Raw genomic sequence first — 15,742 nt, forward strand, 5'->3', positions numbered from 1 at the left:
TCACATTAATAAAGGATATCTAAAACATTCAGCCTTAACATAACATTGTCTCTTTTTCTTTCCAGTTACAATATGAATTCCTGTACCGTGCCATATTGAACTACGCGGAACTACACAATCTATTAGAAGACAGTTAAGCACATCACTACCTGTTCACAACACTAGCTCGCCTTCAAAAGGTCATGTGAATATTCCACGGTATAATGTACGTATTACCTATAGTTACTATACAATCAACAGAAGAAAGCATTCCTAGATCATTATGAAGTCCTTTAAAATAAGCTCTTCTATGGAATACTACAAAACTATGACGTCATAAAAATTAACCAATCACATCACTTGAAAATAAGAAGCAAAAAAAAACATTTGAATATCAAAAGGCAAACTTCATTTGTTTGAAAACGAAATGGCTAATTTACTGTCATCCTATTGGTCGATGTATTACTTGTCTACTTGCCTATGTATGTAACCCGCACTATATCCTATGTTCTACGCGGGAAAGAGAGATCCTAGAGAGACTGAAGTATGAAAGGGACAAAGATATACGAGAGGCTAGAACACATTACTACTTAAATAATCGCACAATTTTATAACAGACGCGCATTTTAAACTCTATTCGTATGTTATTAGAGTTCAAAATGCTTTGTAGAAATATTCTACTTGCGTCGTTTTATTACTACGATGTATTTATACCAAGAAAATTTTGTTCAAAGTGTAGTCGTGTGTTCTCTGAGTTTGTAAGCATTTGATTGTAATACTCTCTCGATGAAAAGCGAATGATCTGTAAGGCCTATTTACCCAATAAATTTAAGGGATACCCCCCACAGTGTACGGGGATCACAGTCCGTATACAATTAACTATAATTTATAAGTATACATTGTGTATATTTGGTGTATTAATTTTTCATAGTTGAACGATAAAAAATTGATTGTCAATCTGTCGATTTATTGACGAAATATATTGAAAAGTTGGAATGTTGATATTTTTCGTCAATCGATTGATTGACTTATCAATCTTCATTGACAATCTGGCTTACTGCACACATATTCAGTTCGGCAGTATTTATCGAACAACAAAACCGACTCGAAGCAATTACTGCACTTGTTCGGCTTGTACTAATCGGGTAGTTTCTTCGGGTCCGATCGTTAAATTCGGTTTAAATACGGCTGTAAGGTAGGCGCGGCGATGTCAATCGGCTTTTTTCCGAACATTAATCTACACATATCCAGTTTTGCCGATTAATGCCAAGCCGAATCTGTGTATAGCAAGCCTTAGGATATACTTCTGGCCTTTACAAACATGCGAACTACGTTATAATCAAAATAATCATAGTAATGAGACATGTGTAAGTGCGAGCGAGAGACTCCGATAAAATGACATGACTTAGTTCGCACGTTTCAAATGGCCCGAGTATAGGAATACAACGTTTGTTTAGATATAGTTTGAAACTATCCCTACTGCTCATCGTAGGTGCTTTTTATACATTTTGTACAAGTTTATATCTTGCTTACGAATTTATATATTATAATTTATACAGTTTATAAGCATAGAAATTGTAATGTGGAAACATTATTTGATCACCATTAAGTATATGCACCAAAGTACATAAGTTGTTAGTTAAATATATTGGTACAATATTAATGTTTATAATAATAAATAAATGGAAAAATAACCCTTCCCTTATAGTAACCCAACGGAAACCAGTGGAAACGCGGCGAATGATAGTCAATGATAAAGAGAGTGAATTTACCGCCAGTTCGGAAGATAGAGTCAATGAAAAGAGATTCTTGATTCTTCTCAAAGCGAGAGATGATTCTTTTTAATCGCCAATTGGTTTTCGCCTCCACAACTGTCTATAGGGTATTTTGTCGTTGTCATATTTTGCGGCCATTTAGGTAATAATAAAATCTATGATGGGAGTCTTTTAGTAGCTATTATACTACTTTGATGATTACATTTTTAACGCGGTAAGTTTTCAACTTTTTAACTTATGACTCACTTATGTGTTTTTTATAAAGACTTCCTTATGTGTCTGTTTTCGACATAAGAATTGTATTATTCTTTACTTTAATGGTGTCATTTCCTTGTCTATGTAAAAACTTTATTGTCATAGACAAAATAACGTCTATGGTTTTTCTATTATAAATTCTATGCTCATAAAAATACCTTGTTATGTTCAATATTTACGTTAATTATAACAATATATGTACAAATCACTTTTGTATCTCAATATTATTTTATAATATACTTAGTAGATAGGTTTATTGGTAATGTAAGCTTCTCGCTTCGTGATTCCTGCTGATAGCAAAATGCAATTTTGTATTTACATGTTGGTGTTTTGTTTTATGTTAGTATACCTTGCTTGTGATATTTATTGAAATATTTTATACTATAGTATGTGAAAAATTAATTGATCCTTTAGAAAAGTTATCTTTACCAGTGATTTTGTAGAAATAGATGTTTGTTTTACTCATTACTGTCCTACTGCTAGGCAACGGTGTCCTCCCTAATCAAGGGAGGGGTTAGGCCTGGAGTCTAGGAATAGGCCAGGATGTTATGCAACATTTTTTTAGGTGCTTATTTGATTCGAGTATCCTGTTAAGTGTATAGGGAGTGATGACTTCTCTTGCTCCTTTTTTGATAGATTTGTGTGAGGGAAAAGTATTATAAAATATTTCAATGAATCCACACATGCTACAAGTTTACACATCCCATAGTGATAGATCTGTCGTTGTATAACTGTATTATTTCTAATTATTAATTATAATATAATTACGTTTGGTATAATATAAATACCAAATTGAAATCGTGTCCAAAGATAGGTGTGGGTAGGAGTTAAAAAAATATCATGGAGTAAAAAATTCTACGTATTTATTTTGATATATGAAGAGGCCATATTTTACTGCATTTTTAACGGTTTTAAGTTATATGTATATCAATGCTAATAATATTTCGGTGTAATAATTAATAGGTTTTTTGAAAACCTTAATTAAAAAACAGTTAAGGCCAAAAATAATATGAGAATACCCCAATTTAGCACAAATTTTTAATAAAAATTAAGGTGCGTGCGTGTTAAGTGACGTAAAAATATGAATGTGTGTATATACTCTTTTTGTATGTTTATAAGGATGTGGTATTTATTTTGATAAATGGTTGTGTTGCGGTTATGTAAATATATCAATTATTATATTCATCGATTGTTTCTGACACTTTACGTCTTTGAAAATAAAACGTTTTAACCCAAATATCATGACAATTATGAAGTCCAAAAATACTGTTATATTACTAAAGAAATCAACATCGAAAAACCATAGAGTCCAAAATCCTTTGCTTTCTGAAATGGAATGAATGAAGCCTAATATACTAAAGTTTAACAATGTCTCCATTTAATACATATATTGTATGTATTTACATATTTTACATAACGGCAACACAATCCCGTCACAGCACAGCGCCAACAAAACAATTTTCGATGTATTTACTATTAAAATAATAATAAAAAATTATATAATTTGTTTTTACCGTACAAGTCGTGAACGCAGTAGTATCGCGACGGACTGTCGAACTAATCGTATATAGATATAAGGTGTATAATTAGATTTTGTATGAGCTAAACGAAATATACAAACATGTTATGTGTGAGTGTAATGCTGAAAGGGACTGCTATGTTCATGTTAACTAAAACACCATTTTTGTTGCCCTTGGTATAGTAAGTATACATCGTTTCGAGGCGTATGTGTATGCCTATTCATAGTGCTATCCATTTTTTTTGTAAAAACAATGCATAGGTTACTGATTAGAACTTTAATTTCAATGTTTTATCTTATTGAATTCATGCAATATTTTCTAATTTAATTCAATTGGCTTACTTTATGTATGTATAACCACATTTTTTGTTTCTTTGGGTGAATCTTAACGATGATTTTTCAATAAGTATTTGCTATGCTGGTAATACAAATGAAGGTTTTCTCGTTGTATAAAACATAATATGATTGCAAACCAAAAGAAAAATTTCACCCAGTAAATGGTGAGTCAGTTTGCTGAAAAACTTGTGTATTTCATTCGTATGTTAATTTTGTAATGTAACGTGTTTATAATATGAACATAGCGGTCGCACGAGTCGTCCACTGATAACTGATATCAATAGTATGAGATGAGGGATGCTGCTGCCGAACACAAGTCGGATGACTGAGATGACTCGGAGAACGTTCATTATGTACAGTAATATTTAATTATATCATTATACAAGTAACATTGTGAAAAAAGGAGTAAGTATGTATGTACTCTTAAAGTCTTACAAGTGCAGTTTAGTAGAATTAAAAATTTCTACTTAAATTCATTTTGTCAATAACAAAAAAATATGATTTTATTGAGTTTCGTGACTTCCATTTTATAGTGTTGAATACAAATATGTGTATAGTTTCCATATGTATTCATAAATTATGAATTTAAAAATAATTGAATTTGACTACGCAATTTTATGTTATTTTGATGTAAACAAACTTTTCGACTTTTTACTATTTGACATTATGTATACACTCATGACTGTATTCATCGATCTAGCCTATGATTTTATAATACTATCAATTTTGAAAGGTACGTTATGTATACTGCACATAATGAACGATCGCCGAATAAAATATTGTAATAAGGGGGCTTGCGAGTATAACCAACGTTTGTAATATTTTCTACACTTTCCTCACTACATAGTCTGATCAAGAAAGCTGTAGTTTTTATTACAAATTATATATCTCCACCTTTAGTTTCCTACTAAAAAGGCTATGATACACAATACGCGTGACCATATCTATATAAGTATGTTTTAAGTATTATTGTAACAAAGTATTCACTTAACATCCCACTGCCTCTCTACAGTCACAAACTCCAAAGTCTGATTTTCAAGTATTATATAAATAGTTCCAGCAGTTCCCGAGTAATACACACACAAACGTCCACGCGTTACCTCGTCGTAAGTGATCTCTCTTAATATTGTGTTCAATAATTTAAGTTCGTATTATTGGGTACTAGCAAGCCCCGGGAGCGACTGAAAACGGTGTGGTTTTTAGCTTTTTATAAACATGAAAAAAAATCCGTAGGAATGTTATCGAAATTTTTTTATAAACAAAAATAGATAGTAAGGTAGGCTAGACGATAATTAGACGTGGTGCAGCGATTAAAATGAACGATTCAATGTTGTAAAATAGAATATATACCCTGGATTTAAGCACCTAACTAATTAAAATATACACAGGATAACAGAGCTAAATAATTCCAATAGTAGCGGTTTAATATTCAATGTTTAAGCTTATTTCTAAATGTTATGAAAAGAGTAGTTTATTAAAGTCTTTCGTGTTAATCGTTGCGTCACAACTCCTTATTGGGGTGCGAAATTTATTGTGTAATGAATACCAGCTCAGACGGCTTTCAAATAGTGTATTAATGCGCTTTTTATATTACATGGGGCTTACTTGTGGAACAAGAGGGATTCTGTTTAAAATTCACAAATATATAAAAAAAATATACTTTTGAAAACCCATTAGTAGTTTTGTCGCGGACTTATTTCTAATATGTATTTTGTTTATCATAATTTAATGATAAATTGTATCAAATATTGATTTCTTTAAGACATGTCAAGGTTCAGATAAGTTGATGTAATATTTTGTTTGTAGTGAACACTTGTCTGATGCAATTAACATTAAAACAAATTATATGATGCAATACTGACATTATATTATTATTATTATAATATGAACTTTCTTTGACATAAATGATCTAAACTTCTAATAAAATAATTTGAGAATTTTAAACAAATGCCTCTTGTGATAATACTATCACGTTAGGACATTATTCTGTTAATGTACGTGTACCAATGTCAAAATCACTTAAAATTCTAAAACAAATATTTTCCTAAAATTGTACCTAACGTTATGCAAAACACAACAAAATGTAAAAATCAAAATTATTTTCGAAAATTGCATGCGTGAGGACGTACATATTTCAGTTTTTTTTTGTAAATATAACGATTAAGTGCAACGCCCTGTACCATTTTTCTATAATATTTAGTGTTTTTTATTTAATTGTAGTAGATTAAAGCATTGGCGGTTGTAAAACTGAGTATAATTAATTTTGTTTTTATTTTTGTAAATAGATAAGCAAGTCATGTAATACAATATTTTTGAAAATATACCAATATTTAGAAAATTATTTGTTTTATTGTACCTACCTTCGTTTATTTGAATGGAAAAAGTCACCGTAGTCTAATATGAACCCATTTCTATCCTAACTATAAGAAAACGGCTTCCAAATAATGATACATTCGGAGCATTTAGTTCGTATGTAATCGTTTTATTTATTCCCTATCAAAAATGCGAATGAATGTGACAACGAAACATCTGTTCCTCGAGGCTTACTCTCTTTATAGCAATAGTTCCAAAATAATATTCTGAAGCTCACGTTTTCATTTTTCATTCAAGTTATTTACAGTTCTGGGCAATTTGATTCAAATCCTTACCGATTTTCGTCTAACATTGTAAGAAAGTGCTCTCGAACTCTCCACCCTTTGCGTAAGACACCTATGTGCATGTTCTGTACGGTTCTAGAAATCAAGAATGTTCCCGATAAAGTACAGACTGTGGTAACTTTCGATAACATTCTCGAGGACATTCATATGTATTTACGACATCTAGCGGTGAATAGTTACAGTTTGTGTTTTAGCTATATTTCACTAGATGTCACTATCACTGCCGGTGTTATTTGCAAGATAATAAAATTGTTTCAGAACTAGATTGCAACTATTTTATTAATGTCGAAAACCTAAAATTTCAGGAACATTATAATAATATCATCCTCATCATTGATAAATAAACAATTACGTTCACCTTATCGCCAATATTTTTCACCCCATTGTTTCTACGGTTACCAGTTTATCTTTCGAGTGTCAAATTTAATTGGTAACTTATTATTTTGCCTTATATAACAATATTTAATTAAAATAAGGCATAATTATTACTGACAATATTAGAAAATACCATTGTTTATTAACATTAGTATATGTCTACACAAGAACCGATTTCGCAATGCTCTATCAATTTACAGGTATGCTTTATCAGTGCATCGAGCATGTTTGTAGATAAATATACGTAAACAAAACACAAGCACGTCGCCGCGTCTTTGATAAACATAAACACACGTGGTTACATTCAATAGCAACACGTCAACGAAGAAAGCAGACATTTCCAGAACTCTCCATTCGCCGCTAGATGTCGGGACGAGTATATAAACCCGCGCGTCGGCCCTCATTTCATCGAATACAAACACAAGCGCTCGGATTGAAAGAGAACTTCGGAACAATTTGTGAGTTTTACCAAGTTTTTCTACAACAAACAAGAACAATGAAGACTTTCGGAGGATTTTCATACTTCCTTGCCTTGGCAATTATTTTCTTCGGCATTGGAACTAGAAAATACGTGTTGGCGGACGAAAAATGCAATGAACATCGAGGAAACCGGCTTTTCGACCAAACCTTCGGCTTAGCGCTCACACCGGACGACTTTTTAACATCAATGATGTCTCCGTGGTCATTCCACGACTACTTCAGACCTTGGAGACGGTTGGCATCGCTGTCGAAAGACTTGGGATCGACCATCAAGTCTGACAAGGACCAGTTTCAAGTAAATCTCGATGTCCAGCATTTCGCACCGGATGAAATCTCTGTGAAGACCGCAGATGGGTATGTCGTTATAGAAGCTAAGCATGAGGAGAAGCAGGACGAACATGGCTACGTGTCAAGGCAGTTTGTGAGAAGGTACGCTCTGCCAGAAGGCACTGAATCTGAAGATGTAGTGTCTCAGCTCTCCAGCGACGGTGTGTTGACTGTTACTGCCCCGAGGAAGGTGGTGCCTGGTAAAGGGGAGCGAGTGGTTCCGATCACCCAAACGGGACCCGTGAGGAAGGAAGCTAAGGAATCGGAATCCATTGACGGTGCACACGGTACCTGCCAAGCTGATCAGTGTAGCAAAGAGTAATTTTATTTGTTCCCGTTTTAATAAGTAGTAACCAAAGACTCATTTATGTCCCAGATATCTTTGTGTTAAATTGTTTTTCTATTTTTCACGACCTATATTTGTGTTAAAGACTAATAAAGACTGATTTTGTTTTTCTTATCTAATAAATAACTATAAATTATTTTGGTCTTTTAATTAGATTAGATATCCTATCTAAGATATCGTAGGAAGCTATAAAAATCAACTCGGCTACAATGTCTATTTAATTGTTCGCTATATAGTGCTAATGTGTGACCAGTTTTTATCACAAGGAATTGACTGCGTATGACAAAAAGTTACTGCAAAAACGACGATAACGTCAAATTTTGTGTGGCGGGAACTTTTCAAACCTGCAAACCAGTAAAACTACACACACCTAGGCTTTAAACAACTGTTATGGGATGTCACGAATCAAGTATGTGGGATCCCACTCATTCCACCACCACCAACTTAGTACAAAGGTGGCGGACTAGCGAAGTGGTGACCGCCACAACCACAACGCCTATAGCATATCGTGCTAGCCAAGAAACAGATTTTATAGAAATATCCAAAATATGAGTCTAAAAAAACAAAAACATTATAGAAAAGGAAAATTTATTAAAAACTCGCTAATATGCGATTACAATCAGTCAATTTTGTGTCACAAATATTATTCAAAAATAGGAATGCTGGGGTTAAAGCCGGGAAGCACACATTGCACAAGTTAATCTTCAACATCGCTGGTATCTGTGAAATATTGGAAACTTCCGAAGGTATTTACTTTTCAGTTCCGTTTGCATCGGTCTGGCTCATCTGCTGGGTAGTGCCCTCCTTGATCTCCTTCCTGATCGGTCCAGTCTGAGAAATCGGCACAATCCTCTCGTTCTTGGACAAAAGAGTTTTCGGCGCAGTAATAGTAAGAACACCGTCAGACGATAGCTTAGATTCCACATTAGCCGGGTCGCAGTTCTCGGGCAATTCATAGCGGCGAGTGAATGAGCGGGTGACGAAGCCGTGCTCGTCTTTCTTCTCTTCGTGTTTACCTTCGACAATGACGTCACCGTCGGCGGTCTTCACACTGATCTCATCCGGCGAGAAGTGCTGCACGTCAAGATTTACTTGAAACTTGTCCTTGCTGCAGACGATTGTGGAGCCGACGTCACGGCTAGCGCGAGCCTGCCTCCATGGTCTATAGTACTCTCTCAGCGGCAGCGGTCCTACTGCAGGGGTGAGGATGTCATCAGCTGACATGCCCATGCCGAATTGTTGTTCCCAAATGCGGTGAGGGACGCTCAACATCAGGTAGTCAATAGTATTCGATGGTGGCGTCATGATTTATTACTGTTGTAAGATGAGATGTTGTATTCACTCTGAAGGTAGTAGAGGAATGACATATGGCTTGAGCGGCCGGCGAGTTTTTATACTTGCGGGCTGACTATGAGAGTAATCGTGTTGATGCTAGTTTATGTGCATGTAGGAAAGTTTGCGCGGGTGTGCGTAGGGCGCCATTATTGATCGGATGCACGCCAGCGCATCCAGCCAGGAGTGTATTTTACATATTTCAGCCATGAAAACACGGAGGTGATTGACTTCTGTACGAGTGATCCCGTGTACCCCTGACCTAGGGTACAAACGTTACAGGATGACAGGATCATAAAGGTTTAACTTCAGCTGTGAATGTATATTTTAGTAGACTAGCCTACTATACAAATTGGTTTAGCACCCAAATATTTGGCTTAATTTAATATTAATGCTTGCATTTAATGTACAACATACAACAAGACTCAAAGTGCAAATTTCTGTGAATCATACAAATAATGATTCGTGTGTGAATCGAACCCAGGTTTCGCAAAACGCAGTAGCAGCTGCGCAGTGACCGCATCTTACGTGATTCTGTTTTGACTTAGAGTTTTAAGATTTTGTGGCTTTGCGCTGTATTATCTTGTCAACATAACGCTTCTCTTTATCTACTAGAAGTGTAAATAAAAAGTATTACTAGTCCTGAAAGCTTGTGTTAGAAGACTTGAACTGTCAAGTCGCTATTTCAATGAATTCAAGGTAAGACGCAGCTTAAAATATAGCAATTAACATTCTGACAAGCGCTCATATTTTGTGACAGCTAATGCCTAGTAGTTTTCTTTACCTATTGTAAAATTACATAAATAGCTCATTACTCAATGCAAGGGCCGTGTCTTCTTGAAACGAAAAGGATAAATATTAGGAATATATCATTTCCCGACCCAGGAATCAAACTACGTGACTAACGTGACCCATAATCGCGTGCGCCGCACAGAGGCAGTTTAGAAACCAATAATAACATGATATGTGAGTCAATCATCTATCAAATGACCATTCATAGTACGGTTCAGTTACAATTGCTACCACATCGCAATCCTTACCGGTTTGCGGTCACATGCTGTACACGATCAGTGTCCATGACAACAGACCACAATATCAGATATGAATTACTAGACAAAGCCTACTCCTATTTCAGATTGGATTGTCTGAGATTAGGCTGTAATTTGCAAAAAATACGTCCGCCCCTTTTATGTCTTACAGGCAAAAAGTAAGTAGATTATTATAAAATCAATATTTTCGATCGTTCTAGTGATTTGGCAAACTGAATTTTTTTTAGACCACAATATATTTTTTGAAATATTTTATTCGATAAAAATACCTTTTTTCCATTAACCAGCTTGGTGAAGGTCGATGTACCTATAACAGGACTTCAGACTTAAAGTACCGTAAAACGGGGTGAATAGAAACAATTTTCAACTTTGTCCTAAAAATTTGTTGCGAATAACTTGTTATTTTTATTGTTGGGTTATTCTATATCATGTCCGGCGCCATGAAGAAAGAGCTAAAACCATATTTGTCGAAAAATATGCATAATTATACGATATTTCCTTTAAAAAATGGTCAATTTCTATTCACCCAGCGATAGGGGTAAATCGAAACGACCAAAGGGGTGAATGGAAAAACTGTTAGGGCTGCCAAAGACGACTTATCCAACATGCTGAAAAGGGAGGTTGTGTGTTTAAAAATTGAAATAACCGTTGATAATTACACAAGCTGACCCGCGCAACTTCGCTTGCGTCACATAAGAGAGAATGGGTCAAAATTGTCCCCGTTTTTGTTACATTTTTCACCCGTACTCTGCTCCTATTGGTAGTAGCGTGATGATATATAGCCTATAAAATTCCTCGATAAATGGACTATCTAACACTGAAAGAATTTTTCAAACCGGACCAGTAGTTCCTGAGATTAGCGCGTTCAAACAAACAAACAAACAAACAAACTCTTCAGCTTTATAATATTAGTATAGATTAATATAGATTCGTATAGATTAACTCAAAAAATAAAACAAGATAACCTAACTAACTTTCATACTATATGCAGTAGTTTGCCGTTATAACTTTGATACAATGATAATTGTGAATTTCAGAACATTAATAACTATTAATTTTTCATTGTTTATGTTAATTTTGTTTACAGTTTTTGACAACCCTATTTATTAATCTCTATTGACCCCTCACTCGTTTCTATTCACCCCTTACGCGTTTCTATTGACCCCTGCTATGTTTCCATTTACCCCATACTGTAGTTCTATTCACCCTTCAAACGATTCTATTCACCCCGTTTATACAAAAAAATGACTATTTCTGTGATTTAAACATATTTTTTAGGTTTAAAAACGTTTTTTCAATTAACAATATTGTATCTTTATAGATTAATATACACTTAAAGAGATAAACACTTCAAACAACTCATTAGAAAAGAAATCCCACTTTAAATCCAAAGTTTTGGAGGTCGATATTAAGGCATTCGAGGACGGTTGTCTTTGAAGCATTTTTTTGGATATAAATATCATTTTAAACATTTAAACAATTATGACACCGCAGAGAAGTAATATCGACGTGTAATCATTTCAAATTTGAACTAAATTCTTCAACGAGGAGTACTCAAATATTGGCCATGAAAACTTTCCTGATTTTTTTTCTATTCACCCCGCGAATTCTATTCACCCCGTTTTACGGTAGGTATTTTTGAATGCAATATGTTACACGTTACCTACAGGGTAACGAAGAGATTTATTGAATTAATTATTTGTAAATTGTAACTCATTTTAGCTTCTCTTGTTGAAGTACGTATGTAACCACAATGTAAAAATATTGAAAATATTGAGTAGCTCAGTGACTTTACTTTCGTTTCATTTTACGGAATTTTCATTTTGGTCAACCTTAGCCTTGTCATTTTGACGCTGTCAAATGTCAGTTCATAAAAACATTGGTTTGTTTGTTGTTGTAGTTGTTGCCTATTTAAAACAATAAATATTAACTTATTTAGGATATTGTATGAACTGTGTCTGTTTGATTAAACTCGAATAATCATGGTTAACTACTGTTGGGTTTACGGTTGTGGTCGGAACAATTCTTCAAGCAGTAATTTATATTTCTACGGCTTGCCTAAGGACTCTGTTCGGTAAAAACTATTTTTTACCTACATTACGTGTATTTACTCTAATAAGAATAGGTACGATATGAACTTATGCAGCATGTGTAGATAAGACTGCTAACTGATAGACTTTTGATGTAAAAAAACTATGAATACGTCTAAGTATTTTTACCGGCGCGGCTACTTTTGAAGTTTTTTGTTAGTTATCTTTTAGTCCTCTTTTTAGTCCTAAATATAAAAAATACATACATCTAATCATACAGGACCGCTGGTTACAAAAAAATAAACGAGGGTATAAAAGAGAGAAAATTAACTGGTGAGTGACTAACAGTGTAATTTAATGTTGTTTCTTTCAGACTGAATCAATGGCTGAATGCAATAGGCAGGGGGGAATTTTCAGGAAAAGGTTTAAAAAAATCGTACCGCGTGTGCTCCAGACATTTTAGTCCACAAAGTATTATGAACAAGCGACTCTGTGCTAATGCAGTACCTACATTATTTTTACCTGGGACTGAATTCAGTGGTATGTAGCTCAAAACAATTACATACAACAATAAAGATTTACTTTACTTTACTTTACATTTAGTTAAAGCATATATTTGCAACATTATTGCTTAACCCAGCACCAGTGCCATGGCCATAGGGTAGCAAATGTCTGTAGCTGGAGTTCAATTTTAATAATATTCTACTTACCACCAGACCTGCCAATCAACCTGCCCAATTTAAAATTATAATTTTAATTTTCAAATTATACACTTATAATTTCATTAGATTTCTCAAAAATATTGTTTCTATTGGTGAAAACTGTATGATAAATCATTCAGTTGATTTTGAATTCATTTCGAATGGGCAGACACAGAGAATGCCATACATCCTTTCTATATCCTTTTCTCATTTTGTATTTATATATTGTGATAATCTTTGTTTCAGATGATGCATCAGCTCCGGACAAAACAAAAGCCCACAGTGAGATTCTATGCAACAGCTGCAAGAAGCCTATCCTTGGCTACCGATATAAATGCATAACATGCATTGATTATGATCTATGCACTAAATGTGAAATGTTTGAGGTACATCCAGAGCATTACATGCTGCGTGTACCCAAACCTGTCAATTTTGTAAGTATCTAATACTATTTGCTACCCGCTATTTTTTCCGCGCGTAAAGATTTCCGTCGGATTAAAAGTAGCCCATGTTAATCTAGATTTTTTTTATCCTTGTAGTATTTTTTTCTGATAGATGTAATATAGTTATTATTGATATAAGCAAGACACAATAATCTGTCTTAAATGTGATACCTACTATATCAAGAAGTTACCATATTTTATTTTCATCAAAATTCTTCTTCTTTTCTATTACCAACAGAAAGTAGCAGACGACCTAGTAAAGAAATGGCAGAAATGTATCAATAAAGAAACACACTCAAAGGACGAATCGAGCAGTGATGACGACATACCCATAAACAGATACGCGAAGACTTACGACAGTGGCATTGATCTCTCTGAAGACATTAAAACAAAGATACGAAACGAAATCACTAGGATACTAGATATTAAACATGATGAACCTAAGAAGATAAAAAGGAAGAAGGAAGTAAAGAAGAAAGATAGTTCTAAGAAGAAAAAGACTGTAGATGTTGAGAAGTTTAGCGTTCCTGTCCCGGTAGAAACGGTAGCTGTTGATGCCATGGTGCCTGTTGCGTTTGCTGATGTCAATGATATAGCTGGTAGCCAGATCTTAAACATTAAGGATGAGATGCCTGCTGCTCTTACGAGTATAGGTTTGTAAAGACTGTTTGTCAAGTTGAAATTGAATTATGTGTGTAAAGTAATACAAAAACATATATATTTAAAATTCGCTCCATGTATTTATAAATATACAATTTATTTGTTTGCAGACTCAGGACAACCAATGGCTGACCTAAACTTATCCGATGTTGACTTCATGATGGATGTCAATACAAGAAAAACTATGGGATTATTTTAGCTTTTGGCTAAAATTACTGAGTGTCAGTCAGGGTTAGGTCCTTGACTAGAACAAGTGGTTTATATATTTTGTAATCTACGTCTCTCTCGCAGTCGCCAGTGGAGGAAAGATTATAATGGAAGAAATCGATTAAATAATTGAGTAATATTTACTCAAAACATGAGAGCTGTAATACAAATCTATACTAATATTATAAAGCTGAAGAGTTTGTTTGTTTGTTTGTTTGTTTGAACGCGCTAATCTCGAGAACTACTGGTCCGATTTGAAAAATTCTTTCAGTGTTAGATAGCCCATTTATCGAGGAAGGCTATAGGCTATATATCATCACGCTACGACCAATAGGAGCAGAGTAACAGTGAAAAATGTTACAAAAACGGGGAAAATTATAATTATCTTAAGTGTCGCAGGCGAAGTTGCGCGGGTCAGCTAGTTAAAAATAAATAAGTAAACAAATATTTTCTTTCAATTGCTTTTTATTCTTGTTATTCAGCGACCGTTTCTCCAAAGAATGAATGAATCAATATCTGACGTACGCGAAGAATATTTGATTTACTAACTACACGAATAACTGCACGTTTGGCGCAGTGGTATAAGCGGTCACCTCGCCGCAACAACCGTAGCGCTGCGTGTGGTGGGTTCGAATCCTACCCGGGACAAATCTTTGTGTGATGAGCACGAGTATTTGTTCTGAGCCTGGTTGTCAAATTATCTATATAAGTATATATTTAGAAGTATATAAATATGTTTATCAGTTATTTGGTTACCATAGTACAAGCTCTGCTTAGTTTGGAATCAAATGACCGTGTGTGAGTTGTCCAAAAATATTTATTTATTTATTTATTAACTAGACGAACTCTTCATTTGCGCAAGTAAAATCATTCTTTAAAACCCTTTCTCTTCCAATTCCTTCAATGATGTAAATAAATAAATGTCTAATATGTTATTTAATTGACTCTGAAATCTATGGACAAATTGTTCCGACTATAATACGCTATCTTCTTGAGAAGGCTTCTTCAATATAGCGAGAATCTATCGAATTTAAAGGATAGATACCATTTATTGAACAGTTAAAATATATTCATGCATAAAAGGAGTTTCTGATAGGGAATGAAATTAAAATCCCAATTAAACATAATTACTAATATTTGGCTAACATCACGTTAGTTCGACAACATTTTTTTATCTGTGCAGTATATAAATAATCTGTGCACAAAACGTAGCGCGTTCCACTCATGAGCTGTAGAAAATGTTAGTATTTTAAGCAATGGCGGTGCTTCCG

The 15,742-nt window shown here is 34.2% G+C and overlaps 4 protein-coding genes across 5 annotated transcripts in view; 3 read left to right on the forward strand and 1 right to left on the reverse strand.

Moving 5' to 3' along the window:
* Ptp69D (Protein tyrosine phosphatase 69D) overlaps positions 1-6,193 on the forward strand; it is a 34,767-nt gene extending 28,574 nt beyond the window's left edge. Inside the window, exon 26 of the mRNA XM_076130861.1 lies at positions 66-6,193. Within this exon, the coding sequence (XP_075986976.1) occupies positions 66-137 (72 nt within the window). The 3' untranslated portion in view covers positions 138-6,193. The remainder of the gene's footprint in view (positions 1-65) is intronic.
* A 1,103-nt stretch (positions 6,194-7,296) lies between these two features.
* On the forward strand, positions 7,297-8,179 carry LOC142983819 (protein lethal(2)essential for life-like). The gene has a single exon (XM_076130917.1). It carries the CDS (start codon positions 7,393-7,395, stop codon positions 8,023-8,025), a length of 633 nt encoding a protein of 210 aa, XP_075987032.1. The 5' UTR covers positions 7,297-7,392; the 3' UTR covers positions 8,026-8,179.
* A 441-nt stretch (positions 8,180-8,620) lies between these two features.
* Positions 8,621-9,351, reverse strand: LOC142983820 (protein lethal(2)essential for life-like). The gene has a single exon (XM_076130918.1). It carries the CDS (start codon positions 9,319-9,321, stop codon positions 8,800-8,802), a length of 522 nt encoding a protein of 173 aa, XP_075987033.1. The 5' UTR covers positions 9,322-9,351; the 3' UTR covers positions 8,621-8,799.
* A 2,952-nt stretch (positions 9,352-12,303) lies between these two features.
* LOC142983818 (uncharacterized) lies at positions 12,304-15,132 on the forward strand. Of its 2 annotated transcripts, none has more exons than XM_076130915.1 (5): positions 12,304-12,504; positions 12,834-13,000; positions 13,408-13,595; positions 13,843-14,257; positions 14,375-15,131. In XM_076130915.1, exons 1-5 carry the CDS (start codon positions 12,413-12,415, stop codon positions 14,461-14,463), a joined length of 951 nt encoding a protein of 316 aa, XP_075987030.1. In that variant the 5' UTR covers positions 12,304-12,412; the 3' UTR covers positions 14,464-15,131. The 2 variants fall into 2 exon arrangements, with proteins under 2 accessions (XP_075987030.1, XP_075987031.1); XM_076130916.1 differs by having other exon boundaries at positions 12,443-12,555; positions 14,375-15,132.
* Positions 15,133-15,742: the final 610 nt, after the last annotated feature.

Source organism: Anticarsia gemmatalis, chromosome 25 (assembly GCF_050436995.1).
Source record: "Anticarsia gemmatalis isolate Benzon Research Colony breed Stoneville strain chromosome 25, ilAntGemm2 primary, whole genome shotgun sequence".
NCBI lineage: Eukaryota > Metazoa > Arthropoda > Insecta > Lepidoptera > Erebidae > Anticarsia > Anticarsia gemmatalis.